We start from the raw sequence: 27,634 nt of genomic DNA, 5'->3' as shown, positions 1-27,634 counted from the left end.
TGGTTAGACAAGCACATGGTTTGGAAGAAGGATTGATGTATATTGTATGTATATTAAAAAAAGTTACATAGTGTACCTTTAATTTAAGGAAACCTGGTCTATTTGTTATCATTTCCATTCATCTTGCAACCGCAGATGCTATAAGGTTGACACAGATACAACATAGTTGTCATTTAATTAGGTGAAAAACAAAACTGACATGAACCAAAGGGATAACCAAAATCTGATATCAAAGTTAGAAAACTACATGACACAGTTCAATATCTGCTTCAGTGACGCCAAATGTTCACATTACATGAATTATTAGCCATCATAAAGAGAACAGATCAAATATATATATATATATATATATATATATTATTTAAAAAAATTATTAGAAATCAAACTACCTCCACACATAACTCAGAACAGGAACAGATTTGTGTTGATCTATCTGAAGAGATGGCAAGTTAAAAACAAGCAATATTCATATTCGAGTGTTGCGTAGAAAATAAATAAACTGTATTCATTCGCAATGAGTGAATGGTTCAGAATGGATGAATAAAGAACAGAAGCATAATCACAAATTTTATTGAAATATTTGTAACGAATAGCTTGTTACAATAAGTTGTGTCAAAATATCTTTGTTTAATTGACATTTATATTATTGCTGTAAGCAAATACTGCATATTAGTTCAAATTTTAGATTTTGCACTGCAATTTGTTTAACTGGTCAAGCTTTTTATTTCATTGTAAATAAAATTGCGCTGCTGAGAAGATTTAAATCAAATATTGGTACAATCATGCTTGATTTTCTCTTCCGAAACCCATTTTTAAGCTGCTCCTCTTCTGTCCATCCATAAAGCATTGGGTCACGGTGGCGTAATAGAATGACATGCATTGAAGATGCAAATGCAAGGAAAAGCACATCAATCAATGCAAAACCTGGCTTGATATGTTAGCGGATGCTGTCATCAGAGCTCTGGGTTCTCTCGTCTGATTTCCCACGGTTGAATAAAGGGCAGCAGAGAGTCGAGCGGCAGCAGTGAGGGAGCAGCCGCCTCACCAGCTCCTGAAACACCTTCTTGAAAGTCTCTCTGAGCGCTGAAGAAGAGAAGTAGAATATGAAAGGGTCGAGACATGCATTCAGTGTGCTGGTGAGCAGAGCATAATTTCTCCATTTAGAGCTGTAGCCACCGACAAATCCATCCACATGTGAGATGTTGAAGGGCATGAAACAGATGACAAAGACCAGAAGCGTTCCCAACGCCATCCCGATGGCTCTATACCGCTTCTTGGCGTGAACTTTGGATAGACGGGAAAGTATGCAGATGCACTTGATGTAGCAGAAGCAGCAGATGAGGAAAGGAATGAGGAAGAAAACAAAAAAAAGCTCCAGGCGAACCGGCACGAGGATCTTGAGCTGTTCACCGCTGAATTCTTCATAACAGGTGTTACGCTTGGATGGATCGGTGAAGTTGGGGTTCAAGTAGTTGTGGTATTGCATGATGTAGACGACGCTACAGTGCGCCATGGAAACCATCCAGAATATGACGATGGCTATCACGGCATTTCGAGGGTTGCGTTTCAGCTTGTATTTAATGGGGAAAGCTACACCCAGGTATCGCTCCACGCTGATGGCCGTCAGGTGTAAGGTGCTGTTGGCGATGACGGAGTAGAAGATGAATCCCGACAGCGGGCAGAGGAAGTACGGCATCGTCCATTTCATGTTGGCCGCCTCCACCATGCGAAACGGCAGGAAAAAGAGGAAGATCAGGTCAGAGATGGTTAAACTGAGTAACAGCACGTCCATCGGGGTGGAGCGCTGGCGCACCTTCTGGAAGAAGGCGTAAAGAGCCAAGATGTTGGCGGGAAGGCCTATGATCAACGTGAATCCGTAGACCGCTAACACCAGGTTACTGAGACCCACCGTCCACACCATCGTCACTGTTAATTCCATGTATGCAAACCTGTACGAGAAAAAAAAAGATTTAATTTAAGATAAGCATTTTAACCTTGTTTCATATTTTTGACTTCAAGCAAGAGCAATACATACTGTAGGCCTACATACAATGCAGAAATCAAATTGGCTCTAGGGATGCTCCGATCGATCGGTATTGGCCAATAATCACGTTTTATGACTTGATCGGTACTCACTAACTTGGCCGATCTCACAAACCAATCACAATGTGATAACTTCAACACGTGAGGACGTACATGATGCGCGGGGACTTAAATGATTCGGTGCAGCAATCGGTGTGGAATTACTATATGTTTCGAGAAACAATGAAAAATTAACTATTTGCAGTGTCTTTTCTAGTCGACTAGTAGTAGTTAATTTAAGCCATTTGTCTAATCGCATATTTATATTAATTTAATTACTTAAATATATGGGAGAGAATATAAGCGTTATCGTAAAATGTTGCCTATTCTGCATCTTAAGCACGTGCATAAAGCTTGCCACAAAGAACTGGAAAAAGTAATGATTATGCAGCATGATACATTATAATTGTTTATTAATAAACACGTGTTTTTTGGCTGCAAAGATAAAGTTGGTGTTGCTGACTCGCCATCTTCGCAGTAACTTAGGGAACGCGCGAGAAATGCACACTTCGGATTAGCCTATACATAAGCAGAGTTACATAGCCCGTGTCTATGTATAAGCCTATACATAGCCCGTTTCTTTGCGATATGAATTGGGGTTTTTATTTCAAGCTTTCTATAAGCCTACATATATTTCTCAAGTCTGTGAGGCAAAGCTTACGCTGAGTTTCTGTTCATTTCTGTTCATTTATGAGACGCGCTCCAGTACACGCACCGGCGCCTCCGTGTCCTGATTATATTGTCTGCTATATTTGCTTCTTTATTAAATCCAGGCAATTGGTTGATGAAACATTGGTTTAAATTAAGAATTTATACAAATTAAATTCACTTTAAAGAATGGCTTTCTACAAAGCAGAACTTAATTAAGTGTTCAAAATCATGTCTGACCCACTCCAAATGTCTCTTGATTGGGCATCTTATGATCTTATAGGCCTACCCATCTGATGCGGTTCCCTTTTCATATAATGAACATAGATTAAATAAATAAATAAAAATCATTATATCATTTAAACATAAATATGAAACGTATATTAAAGTTTGTCATATTTAAGCGTCACATCGCTACACTTTTCTCACGTGTGTGTGCATATGGGGGAGGGGTGCCATTTTAGAGTAATAATGGAATAATACCCAGTGATCTTCGAATATAATTTTTGCTTGAAATGCCTTTCCCTACTAACGAGTTGCATCAAATTACTCAAGTTTGTTCTTTTAGGAGTTTAAATGTTGTTTATTTTTTGTATTAATTTCGTCCTGCTCAGACTTGTATTGGACAATTTTTTTAAAGGGATACTACACTTTTTTTTGGAAATAGGCTCATTTTACAACTCCCCCAGAGTTAAACAGTTGAGTTTTACCGTTTTCGAATCCATTCAGCCGAACTCCGCGTCTGACGGTACCACTTTTAGCATAGCTTAGCATAGATAGATCATTGATTCTGATGAGTCCAGTAGCATTTCTTTCAAAATGACCAACGAGTTTCAATATTTTTCCTAATTAAAACTTGACTCTTCTGTAGTTAAACCGTGTACTAAGATCGACAGAAAATGAAAAGTTGCGATTTTCCAACTATACGGCTAGGAACTATACTCTCATTCCGGCGTAAGAATCAAGGAACTGTGCGGCCGTACCATGGGTGCAGGCGTAATGATATGACGAAGCACTTGCCGTCAACAAACCAACGTGACAACCTGCTTGCACAGGGAGCGTGCCTTGTAGCATGGAGACATTTGTGAGAGACGATTTAGATGACATTTACTTTGGTGCTGATCCCGAACCCTATTTATTTGGAAACCTAATTTGCCGCCTAAAAACTACACAAACTTAGTCCCGGTCATGTTGGAAGTTACCGAGCTGGGGACTATTTTCAGGTGCTTCGTCATATCATTACGCCTGCTGCACCCATGGTACGGCCGCACAGTTCCTTGATTCTTACGCCGGAATGAGAGTAGTTCCTAGCCAAAATGTGTGTGAAATGATTTGAATTTAAATATTCACAGCTTAAATATACAACCATGTTGAATTTCAGCCCATAAAAATGTAAGTCCTAAAAATACAATGCATTAAAATGCAAACAGGGTTAATGCAATGCAATTTTTTTTGCATAATCTCCTCAATACTAAACAAATGTCAAGTCACCTGTATTTATATAGCGCTTTATACAATACAGATTATTTCAAAGCAGTTGTACAGAGATGAACAGGAGAATGATTCAATGATGGGTCTGTAGTGTACAGCAGCTCTAAAAGAAAGTGTCATTGTTCAGCTGAAGTCAGTTCAATGTTGATTCAGTTCCCTTGTAAAGATCAACAATAATTCAATTCGTTATTTTCATCTTTAAAGCAGTATTGCAGAAAAAAGTGATGTTATCATCAGTTCAGTGTCAGTATAGTCAGATCAATGATATTATTGAATATTAAGTGTGCCCAAATAAGCGAGCCAGAGGCGACAGTGCCAAGGAACCCAAACTCTGGTGAGCAAGCAAAGGTTTTGCATTGTTTTAACCCGTTTGATTGCATTTAGTATCAGTAAAATATTGCTTGTTATTGTCATTAACGTAATTGCCCACACAATGGAGCTTTAGGGTAGGAAATAATCCTATTTTTGGCAAGTACAGGTCACGTATTAATGCATTAATAAAAACACGTCTAGTAGTTTAGACTGACTAAACTAAACATCTGTGCTAAATAAGCATCTATGCTTGCTATTATAAATAAACATGCAGTACATTTAGGATATCATCAATATATATTATTCTTAATATATAACAAAGCATTTCAGGAAATGCATTTACACATATCACACATTCAGGTGTTATTACTGTGAAAAAAAGTATTCCACAATGCACATACAGAGATCAAAATGCATGATTAGGTGATGCATTTTCACACCTGGGTATTTGGTATTTATCTACATGGCAAGTTTGGCAACTAATAAAGTACAAGTTACTTACAAGATATTATTTCTTAAAATGCATTTCCTAGAACACTTCCAAACTGGTCAACTGCAGATTTCAGCTTCATCATGACTGTATATGATCTATAAATACATTTTTAATTCAGTTTGCATTAGCAGTCAAAGATGGGAAACTTCTTAAAGGGGAATACCAGCCTGTGCAATGGCAAATATAAGTGAAGTGACATTTAAAATATAAACATTATTAGAAAATAATACTAACACTAACAATACTAATACTACCAGCACTAACACTTTCAAGTCTGAAACAAATACATATATTTAGCAACATCTATGTTTCAGAACACCTTACATTTTAATGTACATCTACGTGTAAAAGTAAATGTAAAGACATATTTCCTTCTCACCAGCAATGAAAAATAAGCCCTGAAAATACTTTTATCATTTCACATGTATACTGTAAATATCACAACACATATTATCTGGTATTTAGGGAAACCATATTTCTATATGTGATTTTCTTTACTGAGTTTATGTAATAATGAATTATTAGAATGAAATACGATATATGTTTGTGTATATAGTATTGCATTCTAATAATCCTAGAAATATGAAATATTTAGAAACATGGGTTCCACATTCAGTCATTGTGATTGTCATTTTCTGACCAAAACTGCAAAAAGATTACCTTTTGAAGCATAAGATAATTCAAAAGAATCATCACAAACCAGTCTGGAATATATATATATACTGTATATAGAAGCAAAATATTTTATACCTTACTAAATCAATCCAGCACAACAGAAGTGACAATGTGATGCTCCTCCAGTCTTTAGTCTCATTATGTCATATTGGCACATGCTGCATACAGTATATGATGACAAAACAGGAAAGAAGCAACACAATTTTCATTTCACTGAAAGAGGTTTGTTTCTTTTAAACATCAGCCACAGAATGCTTTTTCTGTACATTGCAGACATTTATAAATGCATGCACTTTTGAACTAATATTAATTTTACTCAGTGCTTGAAAGACAGTCAGAGGGAAGTTTCTTCTTCTAAAAACATCTTAATGAGAATTCACACACACACACAAAAACACACACACTCACACACACACACACACACACACACACACACACACAAAGTGTTACAAATAGAAGAACGTGAGACTGAATGTTCAATTAAAATTGATTACTGAGTATGACTGAAAAAACGTGCATTGAATGAAGAACAAAGCGAATAAAATTGGGAGAATTTATTTGTAACAACTTCCTGTGTGCTTAAAGTACATGAAACACCTGATCAAACATTAGCATTTTCATCATGTTTTTTTGTTAGGCCTGTCAACAACCTATTTTACTTAAAGTCATTAGCATTTTCCACATCATTAACATAAAAATGAAAGAGCTTAATTAATTACACGTTCGTTAGGTGGGTCTCCTTCATACTCAAATGCGCAATCCATCCACAAACGCACCGCAGCGGATCGCAGTAATTGAGCGGCGTTACAAGAAGCATCTGTGAGCAGAGAGCTGAATAAATAGATGCGAGAGGACAAATAGTGGCAGTCCATTATTTATCATTTAGTAGTTCAGCTCTGCCAGCCATCCTAATTCATTTGGATTTTGTTCCGAGTCTTCCTGTCTGTGGAAAAACACTGTATTGTGTTTTATTTTCAGACACTTGAGCGCAAGAAAAATCCCATGGCAGCATTGTTCCGATGGATAAAATTCACACTGTGTCCTATTCAACAGCCATGGCTTTCACATGCCTACGTGACAGTTGTGCAGGAGAAACAAAAAGATCAGTCTCTTTATCAATAATGTGGTCGCTCTGACAAAATACAAAGATTTGTATGGCACAATAAGCGGAGGGCCAGAGGAATGGCTGAGCATTTGTTTCTTCCCACCAGAGAGACATTGTGCTTTGTAAGAAAGTTTTTTGCAGTGCAAATAGTGTCGATCTAGATGAGCACTGCATTTTCTCAGCGTCTGGGTCTGCCTCTGTGGACCTGGGGGAGAGAAGAAAGAACAAAATGCTTCATTTGATATATATCATGTCTAAAGGCCCTTTCACATCACCCGAGTCTGTGTTGCCCAATGCACTGAACTCAGTGTCAGTGTTACTTCAGTTTAAAGTTCAATTTCAACTTTGAACATTTGCCTCTAATGATTAGTAGACAATTTGCATGATGTATGAAAAGTCTGCCAGTGCAATGACAAGTCCAACTTTGCACACAACTAATAATCGTTTAGAGTAAAAGACACCAAATCATTTAAAAGTCAAACTTTCAAGAAACTTGAATGCATCATAATGTACTGCAAACGTCTAATTGGTAAACATGAGCTGACAATTAATCTAAGTTAATGTTAATTTCAACATTAAATACATTAGGTAAAGCACGGTGAACTAACATGAACAACTATTTTAATCAACTAATATTAATAAATGCTGTTAGGTCATTTTAGCTCATGCATAACATAATGTTAACCATTGAGACCTTATTGTAAAGTGTTAGAACTTATTTAATAATAGAAACTATAAAACATATTTTTTGTTTAATAATAGAAACTATAAAACATATTTTTGGTTTCTATAATGTATCAAAACAATCACAGCAGATTCTGTACCAGGCTCAAATACGTGTTTTCACCGTTGACTGTGCCCACTGCCCTCTTCCATAGCTAGCGACCTCGTAAAATTGCTTTTCCGTGATGCCATCTGCAGTGCTTTTCACATGGAGATCACAACGGTGCACTTATGGCGCATTTCCACTGCATGGTACGGTACGGTACGGCACGGCACGGCTCGCTTTAAATGGTACCACCTCTGTTGAGGTTCCAAGCGTACCGTACCGATACTAAATGTGACGTGAAAACACTGCAGATCACTGATTGGTCAGACAGAATCGTCACTTCAGCGTCATTGTATTTGCGACACGAGACACTAAACCCGCTAGATTTAAATAGCCAGACAACAGCCAACGCGGTAGCACCTGTTTTTAGAGTATTTACTTGACAAAAGAAGTAAAAAAAAATCAAACAAGAAATGGCTGAATCGTGGTCAGTGGACGAGGTGCAGACGTTCCTCTCGTTGGTTGCCGAGGAGCGGATCCAGCGAGAGCTGCGGATGGGGCAACACGGAATGAAAAAGTGTTCCAAGAAGTAGCACAGCTCTTAGCCGCACACGGCTACCACCGGACCTACAAACAGTGTAGGGCAGGGATAGGCAACTCCGGTCCTGGAGGGCCACTGTCCTGCAGAGTTTAGCTCCAACCCTAATTAAACACACCTGAACTAGGCAATCAATGTTTTCAGGATTACTAGAATAGATACAGGCAGGTGAGTTGTTATCAGGGCTGAAGCTAAACTCTGCAGGACAGTGGCCCTCCAGGACCGGAGTTGCCTATCCCTGGTGTAGGGACAAATTAAGAAAAATAAAAAGTGACTACCGAGCCAGTAGAGGCGGCAACTATTAACGATCAGTCCCACCCACTTTGAAGCGGTACTAACTGCAGTGGAAGAGCAACCAAGCTAAAGCGAGCCGAACCGTTCCGCGCCGAGTCGAACCGTACCGAGCCGAACCGAGCAGTGGAAAAGTGCCATTAAAGGGATAGTTCACTTTAAAATGAAAATTATGTCATCATATAATCACCCTCAAGTTGTTTCAAACCTGTATGAATTTCTTTCTTCTGCTGAACACAAAGGAAGATATTTTGAAGAATGTCAGTAACCAGAACAGTTAACTGTTCCCATTGACTGCCATAGTATTTTTTTTCCTACTATGGCAGTCAATGGGAACAGTTAACTGTTCTGGTTACCGACATTCTTCAAAATATCTTTCTTTGTGTTCAGCAGAAGAAAGAAATTCATACAGGTTTGAAACAACTTGAGGGTTAATATATATGATGACATAATTTTAATTTTAAAGTGAACTATCCCTTTAAGCCTTGATGGGAGTCATATGAAAGTGCCTTAACATATTCACATCCTCTTAAGTGACTGATTTGAAACGCACCACATTGGTCAAACAAAAATAGCATACAGCTGAGACAGTGTGATATTTTAATATAGATTTAAATACATTCAAATACTGAGAAAAATATGACTGTGCATTTCTCTTTATTTGTCAGCTATCTTGGATTCATTTACCGGTACTCACTGAGCTATGTGCATTGCATTGTGGGATTGCATGCATCATATACTAGAGATGCACCGATTGATCAGCTGGTGGCCGGAATTGGCCGATTTTCATGTGATCGCAAGCGTGAGCGGCGCGTGTTTTTACAGGTGTGCATGTTAATCAATGAGTGCGTTCACACGCGAGCAGCAGTGGACCGCAGGTTTCGGAGCAGAGTCTATTTTTGCTGCACTGCTCACGCTCAATTAAAGTGAAAGCACACTTTTGATGGACAAAATAAATATGATTTCACACAAAAAGTGTCTAGTCTGCCAAGAACTGGAGTAGGCTATGTCAGAAAAGAAAATGAAGACTCAAAAATATTTATAGAAAATGTACCCATTTAAACTTGTTTTTATTATTCAATTTGGGTAAAAATATATGGTGTTTGATTTAAATATATATATATATATATATAGAAAAAAAATATTTGTGTGTGCTGTAAAGTGGTTGGAAAAAATGAAATCGAATTGGCAGGTCAAACTCAATGAAAAATCAGAATCGGAAAATTGTAATCGGTGCATCTCTATAGGATACCATAAAAAAATGTGGCCTAAACAAGATATCTTAGGAGGTAACATAATAATAAAATGCATTTTGAATCTTTACATTTACAAACGCTGACTGGGTTGTGTCACTAAGTCACATTTATCATATCATTTTTTTACAGTGTAGCACCCGAGGATCATGACAAGCTTGTGCATTTAACTCATTTAATGTTACTAACCTGTTGCATGTGCATTGGGAGTCCAGGCATGGGATGCATTCCTGGCAATCGTTGAGGGCTCGTATGCCGCACTCGAGGCACATTTGGAGGTCTGTGTCTGCGTTGCACGTTCACAGGCTGGATGTTGCGCGCCTGTTGCATGTGTTCACGAGGAAGCATCTGGAACTGATCCGGACTCAACACTGGAGGTGGAGTAGGAGGCTTCTGACCCGCTTTGTTGAGCTGCTGGATGATTGGTTGAGAAGGTCCAGGGTTCTGCAGGGCAGCTTGAGTCTGCTGGATGATGGGTTGAGAAGGTCCAGGGTTCTGCAGGGCAGCTTGAGTCTGCTGGATGATGGGTTGAGACGGTCCAGGGTTCTGCAGGGCAGTTTGAGTCCGCTGGATCCGGTTGTCATAAGGGTTATCGGTCTGGGCAGTGTGTTGGCGTAGTGCAGCCTGAGTAAGAGGAACGGATGGCTGAGCCACGGTCTGATTTGGTCTGGAGGCAGTTTGTGTTTGAGATGTAGTCATTGGATTCTGACCTTGAGAAGTTTGGATTTGAGGTACTGTAGTTTGTATTTGCGTCTGTGTGCTGATTCTCTGTTGTGTGACTTGCCTCTGCACATTTGGGTCCATTTGAGACTGGCTGTGCATGTTGTGAGCGATTCTTTGGAGGTCTCGTCTTTGGGAAGCAGAAGGAGCTTGGGTTCTCCTGCCTGTAGGTTCAGTCTCCTGGTATCTCCCACCAGAACGACCTTGCCGTGCATTTCGTTGTGGAGATCTAGACCGCCGATCCGAAGATCCACCGCTGTCCGAGCTGTCGACTTCACGGTTGGGGTACGCCGGCGTTCCCTGCAAACGGTCCCAAGGCATCTGCTGGAGGTGCGTGTTGGTGCGGGTGTCGTTTATCTGGTTGTTGGTCCGAACAGGGTTTGAATGTCGAACCTCTGCTGAAGATTGTGAGTTGGTAGTTCGGCGGTTCGCATTGGTTTGGTTGGTAGGGTGCGAGTGGCCCGTCTGAATGAGGGCGTTGGGTTGGCGAGATCCATTTGTTGAAGCATTCGTCTGTGTTTGATTACCCAAACTCAAAGGCTCAGAGTTTAACAAACCAGTCTGAGAAAGATTTTGATGGTTGCTGTTCGTATGCTGACTCCGTGGTGCACTTTCTCTCTGGTCGTCATGTTGCCAGACTGCCTGACTTGGTTGGTTTGCCCCTGGAGGGTACGTGTTCAAGTTGACATGCACTGTTTGAGGTTGTGCATTGTTAAGCTGGTCAGTGTGTGGCAACGTGTTGAGGTTTACATGAACTGTATGAGCAAGTGCACCAGGCTGAGAACTACCCGTTTGTATGAGAATATTAGGATTGTGCTGGACGGGCTGTGGGAACGACCTCTGAGGGTCATTGTTTGGATATGAATTGTTGTTTTGATGCCCATTGTCTGGGAATGCACTGAAGTTGTGGTGAACTACATCTGTGTTCACATGGCCATTATGATGGAGTGGGTTGGAGCTGCTGGGAATGTTTTGTGGCATTGTGTTGATGTTCCCATTGTTGTAATTGGGAATGGCGGTGAAGTTCTGAGGCAGTGAGTTGTGTAATGTTGGATCAGGGTGGTTTCCATTGACAAGAGTTCTGTTTGCAATCTGAAAAAAATTTTATTGTTAAATTGAAAAAGATGTTAAGGCTGGGCAACATCATGAACTTTGATTACAAGGCACTTTTATGTGGCCATTATGTTTTCTAAAATACATTAGACTTATCTTGCAACTAGCGAATATGAGAGTCTTAATATAAAGATGTTTTAATACCATCTTAAGTAGCAAAAACAGTGCTAGAGTTGGTAAGTGTAATCTAGGACTCCCTTGAAAATGAGACGTTTAATGAGATCTTAAAACGTGCATCTTAAGGAGTTTATCCTAAAGAATTACATTTTTTAGAAGTCATTGATGTCCAATTTTATCAAACAAATCAAAACTAAATGATTTATGTCATCTGTAAAAAAAAATTTTTTTTAAATCACAATATCTAAAAAAAAAAATACATATATATTTTTCAGCTCAAAGGGTATTAATCTACTTTACACAAAACACAATAGTAGAAAGTGGAACTGTCGTACTGTGGTGCTTTCATTCTGGTTTGTCTTCTGAGGTCCAATAGCATCTCTGAGTCTCCGATCAACTGTGAATATGAGCATATGAGCATATCAGAGCCTTTAGCATCAAAAAGCAAAACAGCAGACAGAAGCATTGAGGAGGGACATACCGTTTCTTTGTCGCAGGAGCAAAATAATGACAATAATAATAATGATGAGTGCAACAACACATGCAACAACAATCCCTGCTACGGCCCCTGCACTGAGACACGTACCTGTGAAGCAGGAGAACATGATTTTTACATTTTACATTTGAAGACTTAGATTAGCAAGCACCCCTAAGAACAGAAGATATAAATGGAGAGAAAAGCACATCACAGAATCATCAATAATAGAGCTAGAAAATAGGAGAAAGTATCCTGCAGAGGAAATGCATTGTAGGCGGATGGAAATTATGACTCCTTCCAGTGTAGTGACACATGAATTTATCAATCCTGTAGTTGATTACTCCCTCTCCGGTCAAGAAAATTAATGTCAGGCCGAAGAATGAACTGACAGATGCATCCGTCACTAGTGCCACGGAGAGCCATTAACTCACCCACAATGGCCAGGTCTATCTGCTGCTTCGCTGTTCCTCCTGTGATGTCATTCCGTGCGGTGCAGGTATAAGTGCCGCTCTGATTGGTGGAGAAGATCTGCAGACTCAGCACGCCACTGCCTGATTGGCCGCCGGTCACCGGCTGGCCGTTGAGGACCCATGAGAAGGGGGCAGGAGGTAGAGAGGTAGATGTACAGGTGAGACGCACCGTCTGGCCCACCGTTGCATCTCCACCGCCAACACACTCACTCGAGGTCTTAGTCAACACCGGGACGTCTGGACCATCTGATGAACCAGCAATATTAAAGATTAAAAAGCTTAATGACAATTTACCAGGCTTGTCAAACTGTAAAGCTAGTCAGTATGAACAAAATCTTGTATTGAGTCATTTTATATCACTATAATTGTATAGGTCACAATGTATTTATTTTTAATGGAAATTCAATAATAATAAAAAAATGCTTATGCATTAAATTGCAATGTGGTAATGTCTATTTTTGATAATCTAATAAATAAAAAGGAACTCAAATTTTAAAAGTGTTATACAATAATACAAATAAAAGGTGCTTTTTATTTTCATTTCTTTTTATTTGTAACTTGCTGTGACACAAAGCTAAATATTATTTATGATGCATGAATAAGCCTGAGATCAGTGCAAAATTAACTTCACATTATGAAAAACAAAACAAAACACTTAAAACAATAAAACTCAACCAAACAGAATGACGGTTCAGTTTCTGTAGTCATAGGCCGGCCTATTGGTTGAGTCGGGGTTGTCATGTTCTTCAAACAAACTGATTGCAATTTGTCACTAGTGGGCCAGAAATTAATCCTAAATTGTGTCTTGTATGTCATGGTTATGGTTGTCCAACAAACTGGAACATTATAAGCTCTTTGGTTAATTGTATGTCATATGTCTGCCCTGTCTCTGAACGCATGTTGTTGATGTAAAATATGCAGTTACCAGAGAAAATGCAAGACATTTTCACACAAGGTTGACGTGCAAAGAATATAAACTCTTCTGATGTCTTGTTATTGGACAGATGCATTAATAATATTAATTTACTAAATGGTAAATGGACTACATTTATATAGCGCTTTCACAGACCCAATGGCCACCAAAGCGCTTTACATTTGGCCTCACATTCACCCATTCAACCAGGGGCCGTGACCCACTATGGAGCGGCATGATTTCTTAAATATATTATTGATAGATCAATATATTAAAATGATTTAACATATGACAAATCAAACATTAAAGTAAGCTAAACAGCTCTGTAAACTGACAGATTTCTCATTTGAATGTGTCATTCATATTTCTTACATCGTTTCTTTAACTGTCTTTTTCCCATTTAAGAACAAAGATTTCCACAGTCACGGAAAACCTAGTATCATTGATATATATTTTTTATATGTTTGTTTCAGTTTTAGTTGCTGTTATTTTAGTAAAACAAAATAAAACTTTTATTAACTAAATGAGAAGCAATTACGGTAGACGAAAATAAAAAATATATACATATATATAAAAAATTTTATGTATATTTTTATGTATATATCATGTATATTTTATTTCAAGTAACGAAAATGTGTGTGTGTATATATATATATATATCAAATTTAATTTGATATATTTATAATTTGTGTATATTAGTTAACTACAATAACCCTGACCTATATATATATTCATTTTTGAGGGAATTTTTAAATTGTGATTTCTCCACCTAGAAAAGTTAAATTAATAAAATCTTAAAGTTATGTAAATTTCTATAATATTTTTTTTTAGTAGAATTCAATAAGAAATTGCTTAAAACGTATATAGTAATCACAAGAAAACTGGAAATGTTCATTGATACAAATTCGTTAGTCATAAAAAGTGTGAATTCTGGAGAATCGACTGGAATAATGGATTTTTATTTTGTTAAATAATTTAAATATAGGCTATGGTTTACTACGGTTATGTACCATATATACTATTTTGGAGTTGCATTTCCAGCCAAAAACTGTAATATATACAGTTACTGTGACATTCCTAATGGTGACTAGCTTCTGCAACAATGACACAACACAACATGTGAATGACTCACAGTAGACGCTGAGCGTGGCCTTGGCTGTTTGTGCACTGATGGTGTTGCTGGCGGTACATGAATACTCCCCGGCATCATCTCTCCTGGCTGGCGTGATGATCAGAGATCCAGCGCTGATAGTAAAGCGGGAGTCAGAGGACAGAGCAGCGCCTCCTTTACCCCAAACCACACTGACCTCTGAACCCGCAGACCAGCTGCAGCTCAGCGTCACATTCCCACCTTCCAGAGGAAGAGGAGGCAGAGACAAACTCACTCCGTTCACAGCATCTGCAGACGGAGAACAAGGACAGGGTATGGAGGCTAGTTTACGCCACGACTTATCATCTCACAATTTGTCTCACAATTGCAATTTATTTCTACTAGTTCTGACTTTATTGCGAGATTGTATCGCACAATTGCGAGAATTTTTTTTACTAAGAATTTCAAGAATATATATTGCAATTCTGAGTTTATATCTCGTGATATTTTTTTTTCTCTCTCCTGTAATTCTGTTTAAATCTCGCAATTCTGACATTTTGTCTCGTAATTCTGAGTTTACATCTCGTAATTCAGTTTTTATTTTATTTTATTTTTTAGGTAATTGTAACTTTTCATTTCACAATTCAGACTTTTCTTTTCAGAACTGACCATATATGCACAGAACTTCTGAAATAATATAAGCCAGTGTGGTGTGTTGGTATCTTCAATGTCCCGAGGTAGCTTTAACAGCATCAATAGTGCAATACTTAGTTTATAATCAGAATATGGTCACTTAAATAGTCAGGCCTAGCATTAATTTAGTTATTCAAGCATAAGACAACATGAAAAAAGACGCATCCCAGTCTTCCTATAAAGCTAAATTAAATTTGACCATTAGTTTTCACACTTTCGCTTGGACAAAATCGTGTCAAGAGTGCAAATGAAAGATTTATTGTGCACTTTAGTTAAATTAATTGATCAAAATGGGAGTTTTCACAAGAGCTTGGGCTGCACTGACTGACAGCTTCTGTGATTATAAAGTGAGTATACGCTTTCTGTGTAATCCACAGTTTAAAGAAAATTTCTTGTTTTTCATGAGATTTTGTTACGTTTCCTACTTCATACTTAACTACAAAAATGTAAACCTAGTGATTTTATAATGTTTAATATTTGTTCAAAAGCAAAACGTGCAGAAAAAAAATATTATAGGAAATTACTAATATGAGACAATACATTTTTCTCTGCCGCCATCTACTGGTTATAGTCATAATTAATGTTTTTATTTTATATATATATATATATATATATATATATAAGTGTTTTCTATCAAATGTTGGATTTCCTACATCTTGAGACGTTCGGGGACAATCTCAGAAGAATGAACAAATAATGTTTTTGGTCATCACATTAAAAATGTGGAAAATGTAGCAATTGTTTTTGCAATTAATGCATTTTTGCATGTCCAATTACAGACATCCGTGTTTCTTATTCCAATTCCAACATTCCCATCAGCTTCCAAGTCTTTATTGCAAACAATAACACTGGTTTATTGGCAAATTAGGTAAGTGTGATTGCTGCATTACATTAAAAAGTCAATGGTTGATGGTTTTGTATCGATGTAAAGCGAGTTCAGAATCACAGCTGACAGTTCACTGGAAATGCCCAAGCTGGCTTATCGAAAACCAGGAAGTAACCGTGCATATGATCAATTGCGAATATCTCGCAATTCTGAGAAGAAAAGTCTAAATTGCAAGATAAAAAGTTGCAGTTACCTTTTTGTTTTTTTTGTATTCTGTGGCAGAAATAAGTTTCAATAACAGGGTGAGTAAACAATGTTTTCTATTCTTTTAAGTCATGTGTGGCATCATACCGAACACCTTGAGCTGCGCTGAACGGGTGTTCACACCGAGTCCAGAGGCAGAAGAGGGTTCGACAGAGACGCTGTAGTTTCCAGAGTCACTGAGCTTGCTGTTATTGATTTTGAGCTGAGTTGCAGTGACTGAGATTCTGCCCTGAAACTGTTGGACGGGCAGTACAGAAGGGTTACCGTTTACCCACATCGCCAGTGTAAGCCCTCCACTATCAGTCCATCTGATAAGAGACGCATCAGACACGGTCTGTACTGTAAAGATAGCATCTCTCCCTGATGCCACCAGCACTGGGGTCTTCTCAAGCTGAACTGGAACCGGAACCGGGTCCAGACACACAGCGACCAAAGGAAAACCTATGGAGAGTTAGTGATGGAAGGTTAGTGGAAGCTGTTCATACAAAGGTCTTAACAACTAACTGTACACTTACAGGCTTAAAAATATATTTGCATAAAAAAATTAAAAAAAGATCTAAGCAAGTGTTATCTGATGCTGCTTCTCAAAAGATTTTTAATTTACTGTAAATATGATTTTAATTGGATGCATAAAGTCAGTTCTCCATAAGTTCACACAGATGTCCTTGCAAAGTAGCAAGTTTAGCAATGGGAATGTTTTACAAACACACACAAACACAAAGAAAGAAAGATAGGGAAAATACGAGTGCATCTGAAAGAAATGCATTCATATAGGTGTGGCATGAAGAGGCATGCAAATGATGCACGTAAAGAGCTCAAACAAAATGCAGAATGCTGTCAAACAGGACAACTGTGTGTGACACAAACTTCAGTACTTGTTCGTCAGACCTTTAAATATGTTGTGCATGTGTCTGCGATCTGCTGCATTGGTGTTTTGAAGTGATCGTCTGATATAATCCAGACTTTCCTAACACTAAAGTGTTGGTTATTATATGAACTAATAGTTTTCACATTATTTTCCTAATATTTTATATTCAAATTATATTATTTAATGCAACGTAACATGAGGAGAGTAAAGATGGAAAGCTTCTAAAGCTTGTTTCCGTTAAATATTGCCATGAGCTAAGTGTCTTAAATTATCATGCTTTTCATTATATTATTATTATATTTTTTTTAGGTTTGTTGATGTATAGCCTATCAATCATTTGTATTTTCAGTGAAAAATAAAGTGTTTTACAAGTTAAATATATTATAATTGTTGTCTAATTTAAACGGGGTACTGTAAAAATGCACGGGTGTATCTTCTACAAAATCACATCTGGCAATCGTGACACATTGAAGACACAAAACTCACTTATCAATGAGAAAATCACACCAGGATGCAGCAGTGTGTTCATGTCAGTCTGGAGGGCCTGCGCAAAAACATTAAATTACTTTCCAGATGTTTCATTCAATCACACATTAAAGCATATAAATCATAATAAGAGACATTCTGTCAAATTAAAAGCGATACTGACATCAATCACTGTTTCATAAGGGATTGCTTTAACAACAAGCTGGAATTCAGTGCTCAGGCACGACGAAATAGCCTGCGATTATTATCATAGCATTAAAATAAGAAATTCAAACTGTTATATAGACTCACTAAGTCTTCGTTTGGTTTTCATTTTCGTGTATTTAAGTCCGTGTGTGGTTTCGGCAACAAACGATGCGTCGCTTTTACTTCCTGATTACCTGTCGTCGCCTCACGGCGTCATCACAACAACTGAGATAATCGATCATCGTTATTAGAAGGAAAAATATACATTGGAAATGTAATAATAAATAACTTAGTAAATGAATTAAAAAGTCTCCGATTCATATTTGTACATATTTTATATAGGATATGTTTTTTTACTTATTAATTATGACAAAACCATTTTTTTTTCATTATTACAATATATGTTCTAGCATATTCATCATAAAAATCTGCTTTCGATAGAGCAAACGTTTAATAGGATTTCATTACAAAAAACGTTATCCTAAAACTTACGTAGTCTGGGTGTGGCGGTTGACGTCTGATCAGTGATCACCTGCTCAGGAGGATAAACCGATAATCATTTTCCTGAAAACTCATTCCGTTCATTGTAATAACCGCAATACGATCTAAAGACAGTAAACACGGAGTTTAAGTTTCGAAAGTCAAGGTAAGATTGTTTTTTAGACCTGGCCAGCCAGTCAGTCTCACCTGAATGAAAGAAGAAGAAAGAAAGGCAGAAATAATTTCTGTCTCTCTAATGATTTGTCAGGTGTCATCATGGGGTCGTGGATGTTGGTTTGGATTCTGTGTTCCACAGTCATTCTGAGTGAGTGTGTCTGTGTTATTGAATGAAATAGTTCATTATTAAACTATAAAACTTGGGCAAGTCATATGACTTCAAAGACTAGTCTAATCTCTGTGTTTCTTAAATAATGTTGTCTCGGCAGCAAACAACAGTTTTATCCACAAACATTCATCGAATTAATATTGTTAAAAAAGAAGTAAAACATGGAAATTACATCAATACAGAAAATATATCAAAATAAACACTGTAAATAAAGATGTTATTTTAATATTAGAATGCATTTTCAAAAATTACTTTACAGTTACATTAATTATTATTATTTTTCACCAATTATTGAGTCATTTGGAGTGACAAAGTCAATTTCTAAATCATTTTCATGCTTGTAAGTTTGGAAGAGTGAAATTTTTACATCCTAAACCTATTGCTTTACAATTATTACGCATGCATTTCTCAAAATAAAACTGTAAAAGGCATATTATATATGTAATTATTATAACATATTAATAATTTCGAATAACTGTCCCCAGTGCCTGTGTGTCTTGATGGATCAATACCCGTACATTTTAAGACTGGACGACCTCTCTATGTTGCGCTTGGTCAAACTCTTGTTTTGGAAGCCGAATTCAAGAAAACCCCAGACGACGTGATCGACATGGTGACCTGGGAACGAGAGAGAGGGAAGGAGACTATCAGACTCTCAGGTGCTCAAGGAAGCAGAATATCTTTGGAGAACGACGATGCACTTCTGCGGATCACTGATGTTGCAGAAGGAGACTTTGGGATCTACAAGGTCACCGTTACAGACAATAGTGGATATCAGGAGCATGATTCTATAGAAGTGCGAAAGATAGGTAAATATAACCACAGTTTCAGTTTAATCATTGTCTGACTGACCTGTGCACAGCTGTTTTGAATATTTTCTTGTCATGCTATTTAAGTTCAAAGGCATGCCATGCAGAACACACACACACACAAACCAGTTAAACAAGTTTTTTTTTTTTTTACACACTTCTTTCTCTCCTTTTAGAGGACCCTCCAAAGGCGTGGATTGCACGAGTGTTGGAGTGTGTGGTGGGTGAACATGACACGGCCCAGTGGGACAGTCCTCAGTTCTCATGGCTGGTTGATGGCGTTCCAGTAACCAATCAAACCGGCAGAAGACTCAATATCTCAGAGGTTCAGGGAGTTAACTACACCTGCGTCATCAAGAGCAGCCTCAACGTAACGCACGCCACGCATTATGAAGCACCAAGAGGTATTTTTTCAATGTCAAGAATGTATGGCTAGTATCGTTTGAATTTGAACCATCCCCATTCTTAGCAATTCCTAGTTTCGATTGCAAGAAGGTAAATAAACAAACTTGGATATCATTCACATTTATTTTAAGCCTTATTGCAAAACATTTCATTGTAGGTGAATACCATAAAGACAAATATACAGGCTAAAGAACACGTACACAAGGAACTTTTGCCTATGGTTTAGAAATACCATAAAATAACTAGCCTAACTAATGTACATTTCAAGCATTATTAAAGACTTAATAAAACAAATAAAACATTTATATGTGCAGTAAAAAAAAACGCACATATAAATACAACAGAACAAAGATATGATTGAAATAAAAAAGTATTTTAAGATTTTTAGGTATTCGGGTACTTAAACTGTAATCAAATGTAAAATAACACTGCACTTTAAAAAATATTTACAGAAGTTATTCAGTCAAGAACAGCAAGTGCATTTTCTCTTTGTCTTGTTATTATATTTTCTCTTTGTCTTTTGTCTATATATTAAGTCTAGTATGGAGGTGTTATTATTTGATTTGCTATAGATAGATGGAAATGAAAGAAGAAAAGAAAAGGGGGGAAATTGTGAATGTGTGTGTATGCTTGTATGTATGCATCTATATTTATGTGAATGCATGGGTTTATGTGGACTGTAGGTAGATATACGGTGTATGTAAAGATGTGTGTATAAGAGAAGCATCAAATTATTTTGTATTTAACTAAAGGATAAAAATAGAGAAAGGCGGTAGGACTTGAAAAGTTTGTTATGAACTTCTTCCTACTTTTTGAACATGGGAATTTCTCATTTGAATTTTTTGGAAGATTGTGCTGAGAAGTACATGACCTTATTTAGCTGCTATTTTAATTTTAATTTTGTATATATATGCATGTCTGTATATATATATATATATATTTATTATATATATATATATTCTACATGTTCAAAATAAACTACTAAACTAAACTATTATAAAGACGGCATGTGTTAGGCTGCTGTCACTTTAAGAGCTGCACGGATCCAATACACTGTTACACATGCGTTTTCTTTCTCAACTGTTGACGTTCACTTAAGACAGAACTGACTGTTTACGAGGACATTTTGACATATTTTTGTGTGTATTTGTCCGTTTAAATACAAAAGGCATGGAAGAGAACTCGGCACAGAAAACAGTGTGCGGCTCTTTTTGCGCTTTAATTCTTAAAGTCATATAAAACGATAACTCTCGCCAAAATTTAACCTAGGCTCTTCTTGTTAATCTACCCGAGTCAGACTTTTGTGTAAAAGCATAATTAGAATGGAAACGCCACTTTTAAGATTGACCGTATTTTCATTTTCGGTCAAAATGCCTTTTGAATGGGAGTGCATGGGGCACTTCTATGATAGCATCAAAAATCGCTATTTTTAAAACACTGGTGGCTCGACACAACATTAAACTGTGCTGGAAGTGTCACCAGCGGCTCTACACATGAACTCCAGCATTGACTACACTGTTTGTGTACACACAGTTTACTAAAAGATCAGTTCACTTCATCAGTTAGTGTTTCCGGTGGCTGGAATTTTGTCAGTCAAAAGTAGTCGATCTCCGAATGCAACGTAACCATAGACTGTAAAAAAATATGGACGTAGTGTCCGTGACGTCACCCGTAGGTTTCTGAAGAGCATTTTTGAAGCCTAAAGTGGGCGGAGCCGGCCGTCGCCATCTTGGCCTCGTGTCACCGCTCGTCACTCCCGGATAACAGAATATGGGCAAAGAGGCGGAGCTGAGGAGCCTGGCTATCTGAAACCACGCCCACCTAGCGCGACGTTATGGAGTTAGCTCCATGGTTAGCGCAGGCTTGGGAGCTAATGCTATATGCTACTGACAGTACCAAGTCTGCGACTGCACAGGGGCTCGCGCTAAAGTGACAGTTGATGATTAAAATCAGAATGCCAATTAAAAAGGTCCTGTTTTTGCCCTTCGAAATATTATAATAGTTAAAAGACATAGCTACAAGTGAGACTGTGTATCGTGATTCTGTACAGCTATTCTGCTAGTTGAAAATGTATTATGCAGTAACTTTACAATATCACTCCGAGAGTGTGTGTGAGTGTGACCGTGATTATGTGCATACATGTCAGTCACTCTTTTATTACAGTCTATGGTTCTTCAGCGCGGCATCGCTCGTCAAGTTCGTAGAGAGCTTTATTATTCAGTCCATTTTAAATTCTGATTTTGGCCGCATCTCAATTCTCAAATGGGTCAAAACATAGATATATTACCTATGACGTTCAAGTAAATGCGCTAGAGATCCGCGCTCATTCACGGATGTGCATTTATTGCATGGACGGAGAAACACAGACACCTGCAGGATCTCATCTGACGGTACATAAGCATGTTATAATCTGTTCCAGAGCAACGGCACCGCAGAACGAGTGTAGCCTTATATCTATAGACGTTTTTAAATCTGAAAACTCCAAAAAGCAACGAAATTGTCAGACATCCAGTAGTGCATGTTCACAGAGGAGAACAACTGGAATACAGCGCTGGTTGTTCTCTGAACGATACTCGATGACACTCGACGACAACGGCGGAATCCAAAGGCGTGAGCGAGGTAATGGGTGTATTAAATTATATGAAATAATCCCGAAAAAAAGAACAAACACGGCAGAGATGGCAAATTCAGCAGCTGGAATTTGCTGAGGTGAAGTGACGGCTAACCGGCTAGCATTTACATCAGCGGGAATCCACCTGTCACTCAAAAGTGGACACACCCTTAATTTTGCAGAACTTTAAATATTAATCAACTAAACAAGTGAGTTATAAAAAACATTGGAATTACAAGTTCATGACATTTCCTCATATGGAGTCAGTTCATTACGTTGCATTCGGAGATCGACTACTTTTGACTGACAAAATGGCGGGCGGGCGGATGGAAACAGTGAGTTGTTCAAAATCTTTATTTTTAGTCAATTCTGTGTACACAAACAGTGTAGTCAATGCTGGAGTTCATGTGTAGAGCCGCTGGTGACACTTCCAGCACAGTCTCATGTTGTGTCGAGCCGCAGTAGTGTTTTAAAAATAGCGATTTTTGATGCTATCATAGAAGTGCCCCATTCACTCCCATTCAAACGGCATTTTGAGCTAAAACGAAAATACAGTCAATCTTAAAAGTGGCGTTTCCATTCTAATTATGATTTTACACGAATGTTTGACTCGGGTAGCTTAACAAAACGAGCCTAGGTTAGATTTTGGCGAGAGTTATCCTTTAAAATGCACACACAGGAATCGACAAGCGGAATGGAAATGCTTGTGTCTTATCGAATCCACGGTTCTTGAAAATCTGGAAAATTATGGCATTTTTGAATATTTAGGAGTAAATGTTCCAGAAACTCTGTGGGGTTGTTAACGTGATGTCCGTCATGTCTCCAAATCACCCGTAATGTAGGACTGGGTGGTTTGACATCTAGATTTAGTTTTGATGCATCAAATCTGATCTTTTGATTTACACGATTAAATGATAAAGACATTTTTTTGAAAACTGTTAATAAAAATACAACTCATTGTTAGTTCATGTTGGCTCAGATCCAATAAATAATGTTAACAGATACAACTTTTTTTATTTTAATGCATTATTAAGTCTTGAAATGAACTAAGATTAATAAATGCGGTAACACTTTACAATAAGGTTCAGATTTGTTAACTAATGTTAACAAATGACACTTGTGTTGTTTCAACAAAATGTAATTTTGAAACAACATAATAGTTTTTTTTGGGGGATTTATAGTTTTAGGAGGATTTATTCAATATGTTTTAATTTAGGCTATATAAATAAAGAAATATTTTTTATACAAAAACAGTAAAAAAAAAGACCCACATTTCTAACGTTCATGGATATAGATAATTAGACATGATTTAGTGTAAGATTTTTGCCCATCTTTTGGAAAATGCCGTTTTAAAAGTAAAGAAATGATCACTTTAGTAGATGGCTGCAGAGCTACACCATTTCTATTTGACTAAAATACATATTTTCACTAGTTTTTAGTTGGATTCATATCTACATATTATGAAATCACAATTATAACAATGGGGGTGGGTGTCCCTTGTTTTATCCCCTTATTTTGCCACACTGAAAGTGGCAACCCTAAATTTAGTTGAATAATGTTAATAAATCGAACCTTTTATTAAAGTAAAGTGTTACCAAATATTTGGTAAAGGGCTGTTATTCATCAAACCTTTTGTGAAATTTGTGCATAATATAATTCATATTAATAAAACAAGCCTTTATTTCATTACATTATAACCTGCTTGTCTGTGCAAACGGTCCTCGCCACTTCTGAACTGAACTGTCAAACAAGAACACTTGATTTATATATTTGTCTTTGCCAAGTTCAGTGTTTTTTTCTCAAACGCTCTGATTTTGAAACCTTGCTCAATGCAGTGCACTAGAAATCATTGCTGTGTCTTTGGGCCCCAAAATTGCTGCTTGTGGCTGTATATCGATTCATTTCTTGAGGTGTACACTTTTGGAATAGGTAAATGTCAAGTAGATTGCACTCAGCATATGTCAGTCAGCTTGTCTGCCGCTGGGTTTAATGTGTTGTGTTTGACTCTTCAGAATCTGTCCGGTCCTGTTGTTCGGGACTGATTGCAGTTGGACTGATGATACTAACAGCTGTGTGTGTGGCCGCCGGGTAATACTTCTTATCTCTTCTGCTATATTTACAGGTGAAACATGTATAGAAATTTTTTGAAAATGGTGCAAAAGTTCATTTATTTCCATAATTCAACTTAAAAGGTGAAACTAATATATTATATAGACTCATTACATGCAAAGTGAGATATTTCAAGCCTTTATTTGCCATAATTTTTACAGCTTATGAAAACCTTTTCACAATATTCTAATTTTGAATTTGGTGTTATCATAAGCTGTAAGCCATAATCATCAAAATTATAACAAATAAAGGCCTGAAATATCTCACTTTGCATGTAATGAGTCTATATAAGATATTAGTTTCAACTTTTAAGTTGAATTACTGAAATAAATTAACTTTTGCACCAGATTCAATTTTGTTGAGTTTCACCTGTACAGTACAGTGTTAGCCTGGCAAGCCCAACTTACATCAAGATGTTTAGTCTGGCAACTCTCCATAGACGCGGCTCAATCCGAGGGGCGGGATAAACGGTTGTCTCTCAAAATCCCTCTGCACGCAATAGGATAGCGCTACAACCAACCAGAGACACGAAGAAGGTGACGTAGTCAGAGCGGCAAAGATCCGGTCCAGCAAAACTCCGAACACTTCTTCCTTTTTTAAGAATGACTTAAGTGCCGTTCTTTCTCTTTTCTTAAAGAAAAACTTAACTCCAAGTCCTCCAGAGTCGCGGCCAAAGCCGATTCGAGAGACCGCTGTTCTCCATCCGCAGCCGCCATTCTTTGTTTTCAAGTGGCAGCCGTCGCAACTGTCGTCATATGTTAAGCCCGCCCCCGCCTACTCTATACACGACGTGATTGGCCTGACCCAATTTAGGTTTTTGCAGCAAGAAGGTCTATGGAGAGTTGCTATAGACTGCCCTGGCTGCTAAATACATTTTGCTGCCGCTAAGGTGCGTCTAGATTTCTAGGCTAGTACAGTGTGTGTATATATATATATATATATATATATATATATATATATATAATAGACAGTATATGTCTGTTTTAGGGCTGGGGTATATATAGGGTACAACATTTTATTGTCCTCTAAACCACTTGATGGCACAAAAACGGTCCTAAACATCTGCTTTTCAAGATGCATGTGGAAGTTTGTCTGATCCTTGATCGCGAGCAGCGGCACAAAGTTGATTCTGTGCTAATTTATCTAATATTTAATGTTTTTTTTTTTTTTTTAAATTGTAGATTTAAGTAGCAAATGAAAATTGATCAAATTATAGACTATATTTTGAGACAAAGATCTTGTTACGGATTTTCAGTTTTGTTCAAGGTAATTAAAGCAACAGTTTTTCAATAACGGAAGAATATGTAAAAGTATGGTATTTGTGTTAAGAGGCGCAATAATTAACATTATAATAAACAGTGGCTGACTTTTCCATTTGTTGACATGACATTATTAGATTTCGATGGTAAATATCATATAGTAAATTGTGTGTCCACCACTTTAGTGATAATCACAATACTTATAATGAAACCATATTTAAAAATATGATATTAATCATATCAAATAATAAAATAAAATATAGTGTATTGTTACTTCTGTAGATCTAAATTAAATTATTATGGGATCTCCTTCAATACTTTCAGAATCTTCACTTTCTGTAGGTGTAAAATATATTTTTATATTAACATATTTGAATGCCAGTATATTTATTGAAAAGGGAATTATTTTATTTAAAATAGTATGATTGTTTTGAACAAGTATTAACTTAGACATTATTAAAAATGCATTATTTTAGCTGAGGTATTTATATCAACACTGTGTGTCTTTTGCCCCGTGCCGGTTCTGTGGGGTAAAAAGCCCACCTTGCCACCTCATACATGTATAAGATCTTAAACAAACAAACAAACCACTTTTATGATTTATTTTCACACAAAATCTGTTGCTCCATCAATGTTTACTACAAACATATATATTTTCTCTGCAATCATATATGGGTATAGAAAAGCACATGTGCCTTCAGCCCCGTTGTACCCTATATATATATATATATATATATATATCATTTCAAGGACGTGAACAATAACAAACGCTCATTTCCTTACATCTACAAATAGCCGTTGAAATGGTCTATATAAATATCAACTTTACATAGACATGTAAATTATACATTTAAAACAAATATAAGAATTGATATGTCAAATTATTGTTGACATTTAAAAATAATATTTTTAGCCCAGCCCTTGCCTGTTTACTTTGATATTTTTCACACACTGTTCACTTTTATTATTCCAGGTTATTTGTCATGAAGAAACGCAGAGAACATGTAGGCCTACCGGTACCAAATGAATAGATCAACACCAACCAGCGACAATGAGCTGTCACTCATACACTCACAGACAGCTTTTATTTCATTTATTTACATGTTTAGGCATTTATTGTGATTGTTTTGATTTTATTTATTTTACCTATGTTGATGTTCATGCATTTTCCCACTTTTTTTCCAAACATGTTGAGCATTTATTATAAATCTGCATAGTTTTTTGTTGTTGTTTTAAACGATTTCTCATTCTGAATATATTTATAAACGGTTCTCAGCTTTACATGTTCTCAGGGAAATCACGTATAGTTCTTACGTTTTTGACTCGATTCTGTGCAGTTTTTCTGTTTGGTCAAATTGTAGATTTTAATATTTGTATTAATTTATGACAGAAGAATGCTTTATGCTTGCGTTTATTGTTCACTTGGCTAAACCTTTAAAAATGACAGTTCTTAAGATCTATGCCTAAAATGTATATCACTCTTCATTAGCAAATCTACCTCATTTGTTCTTATTATAGTGCTGTATGAAGATAAGGAGTGTGTTCAGTGAATAAAAGTGTGTGAAGTGACGGTGGGGTTTGAGTGAATGGAAGATCTGCTTGTTGAAACGGAGAATAGTGGCTTTACTCCACAGGAAAGGGAAAGGGAAACGAGTCGCTTTGCAAACACGGCGA

The 27,634-nt window shown here is 37.1% G+C and overlaps 3 protein-coding genes across 6 annotated transcripts; 1 reads left to right on the top strand and 2 right to left on the bottom strand.

The window, feature by feature from the left end:
* Positions 1-780: 780 nt before the first annotated feature.
* Positions 781-1,924, bottom strand: LOC307006227 (free fatty acid receptor 3). The gene has a single exon (XM_079626990.1). The coding sequence runs from the start codon at positions 1,919-1,921 to the stop codon at positions 938-940; it is 984 nt and encodes a 327-aa protein (XP_079483116.1). The 5' UTR covers positions 1,922-1,924; the 3' UTR covers positions 781-937.
* A 3,882-nt stretch (positions 1,925-5,806) lies between these two features.
* LOC307005262 (uncharacterized protein) lies at positions 5,807-18,631 on the bottom strand. 3 transcript variants are annotated; one of them, XM_079625244.1, is made up of 9 exons: positions 18,434-18,631; positions 17,756-17,813; positions 16,489-16,842; positions 14,661-14,927; positions 12,577-12,861; positions 12,149-12,253; positions 12,003-12,064; positions 9,907-11,529; positions 5,807-7,011 (listed from the first exon to the last, which is right to left on the bottom strand). In XM_079625244.1, the coding sequence occupies exons 2-9, from the start codon at positions 17,796-17,798 to the stop codon at positions 6,985-6,987; spliced, it is 2,766 nt and encodes a 921-aa protein (XP_079481370.1). In that variant the 5' UTR covers positions 17,799-17,813; positions 18,434-18,631; the 3' UTR covers positions 5,807-6,984. The 3 variants fall into 3 exon arrangements, with proteins under 3 accessions (XP_079481370.1, XP_079481368.1, XP_079481369.1); XM_079625242.1 differs by lacking the exon at positions 18,434-18,631 and adding an exon at positions 18,047-18,164; XM_079625243.1 differs by lacking the exon at positions 18,434-18,631 and adding an exon at positions 17,919-18,116.
* On the top strand, positions 18,450-27,077 carry LOC307005264 (uncharacterized protein). Of its 2 annotated transcripts, XM_079625246.1 has the most exons (6): positions 18,456-18,587; positions 18,690-18,746; positions 19,253-19,576; positions 19,753-19,980; positions 24,605-24,680; positions 26,934-27,077. In XM_079625246.1, exons 2-6 carry the CDS (start codon positions 18,698-18,700, stop codon positions 26,989-26,991), a joined length of 735 nt encoding a protein of 244 aa, XP_079481372.1. In that variant the 5' UTR covers positions 18,456-18,587; positions 18,690-18,697; the 3' UTR covers positions 26,992-27,077. The 2 variants fall into 2 exon arrangements, with proteins under 2 accessions (XP_079481373.1, XP_079481372.1); XM_079625247.1 differs by lacking the exon at positions 24,605-24,680 and having other exon boundaries at positions 18,450-18,587; positions 26,934-27,069.
* The last annotated feature ends 557 nt before the right edge of the window (positions 27,078-27,634 follow it).

The sequence above is a fragment of the Phoxinus phoxinus genome (assembly GCF_949152265.1).
Source record: "Phoxinus phoxinus genome assembly, chromosome: 10".
Classification (NCBI taxonomy): domain Eukaryota; kingdom Metazoa; phylum Chordata; class Actinopteri; order Cypriniformes; family Leuciscidae; genus Phoxinus; species Phoxinus phoxinus.
Note: the sequence above shows the minus strand (reverse complement) of the source record. Positions and strands in the feature narration are given on the sequence as shown.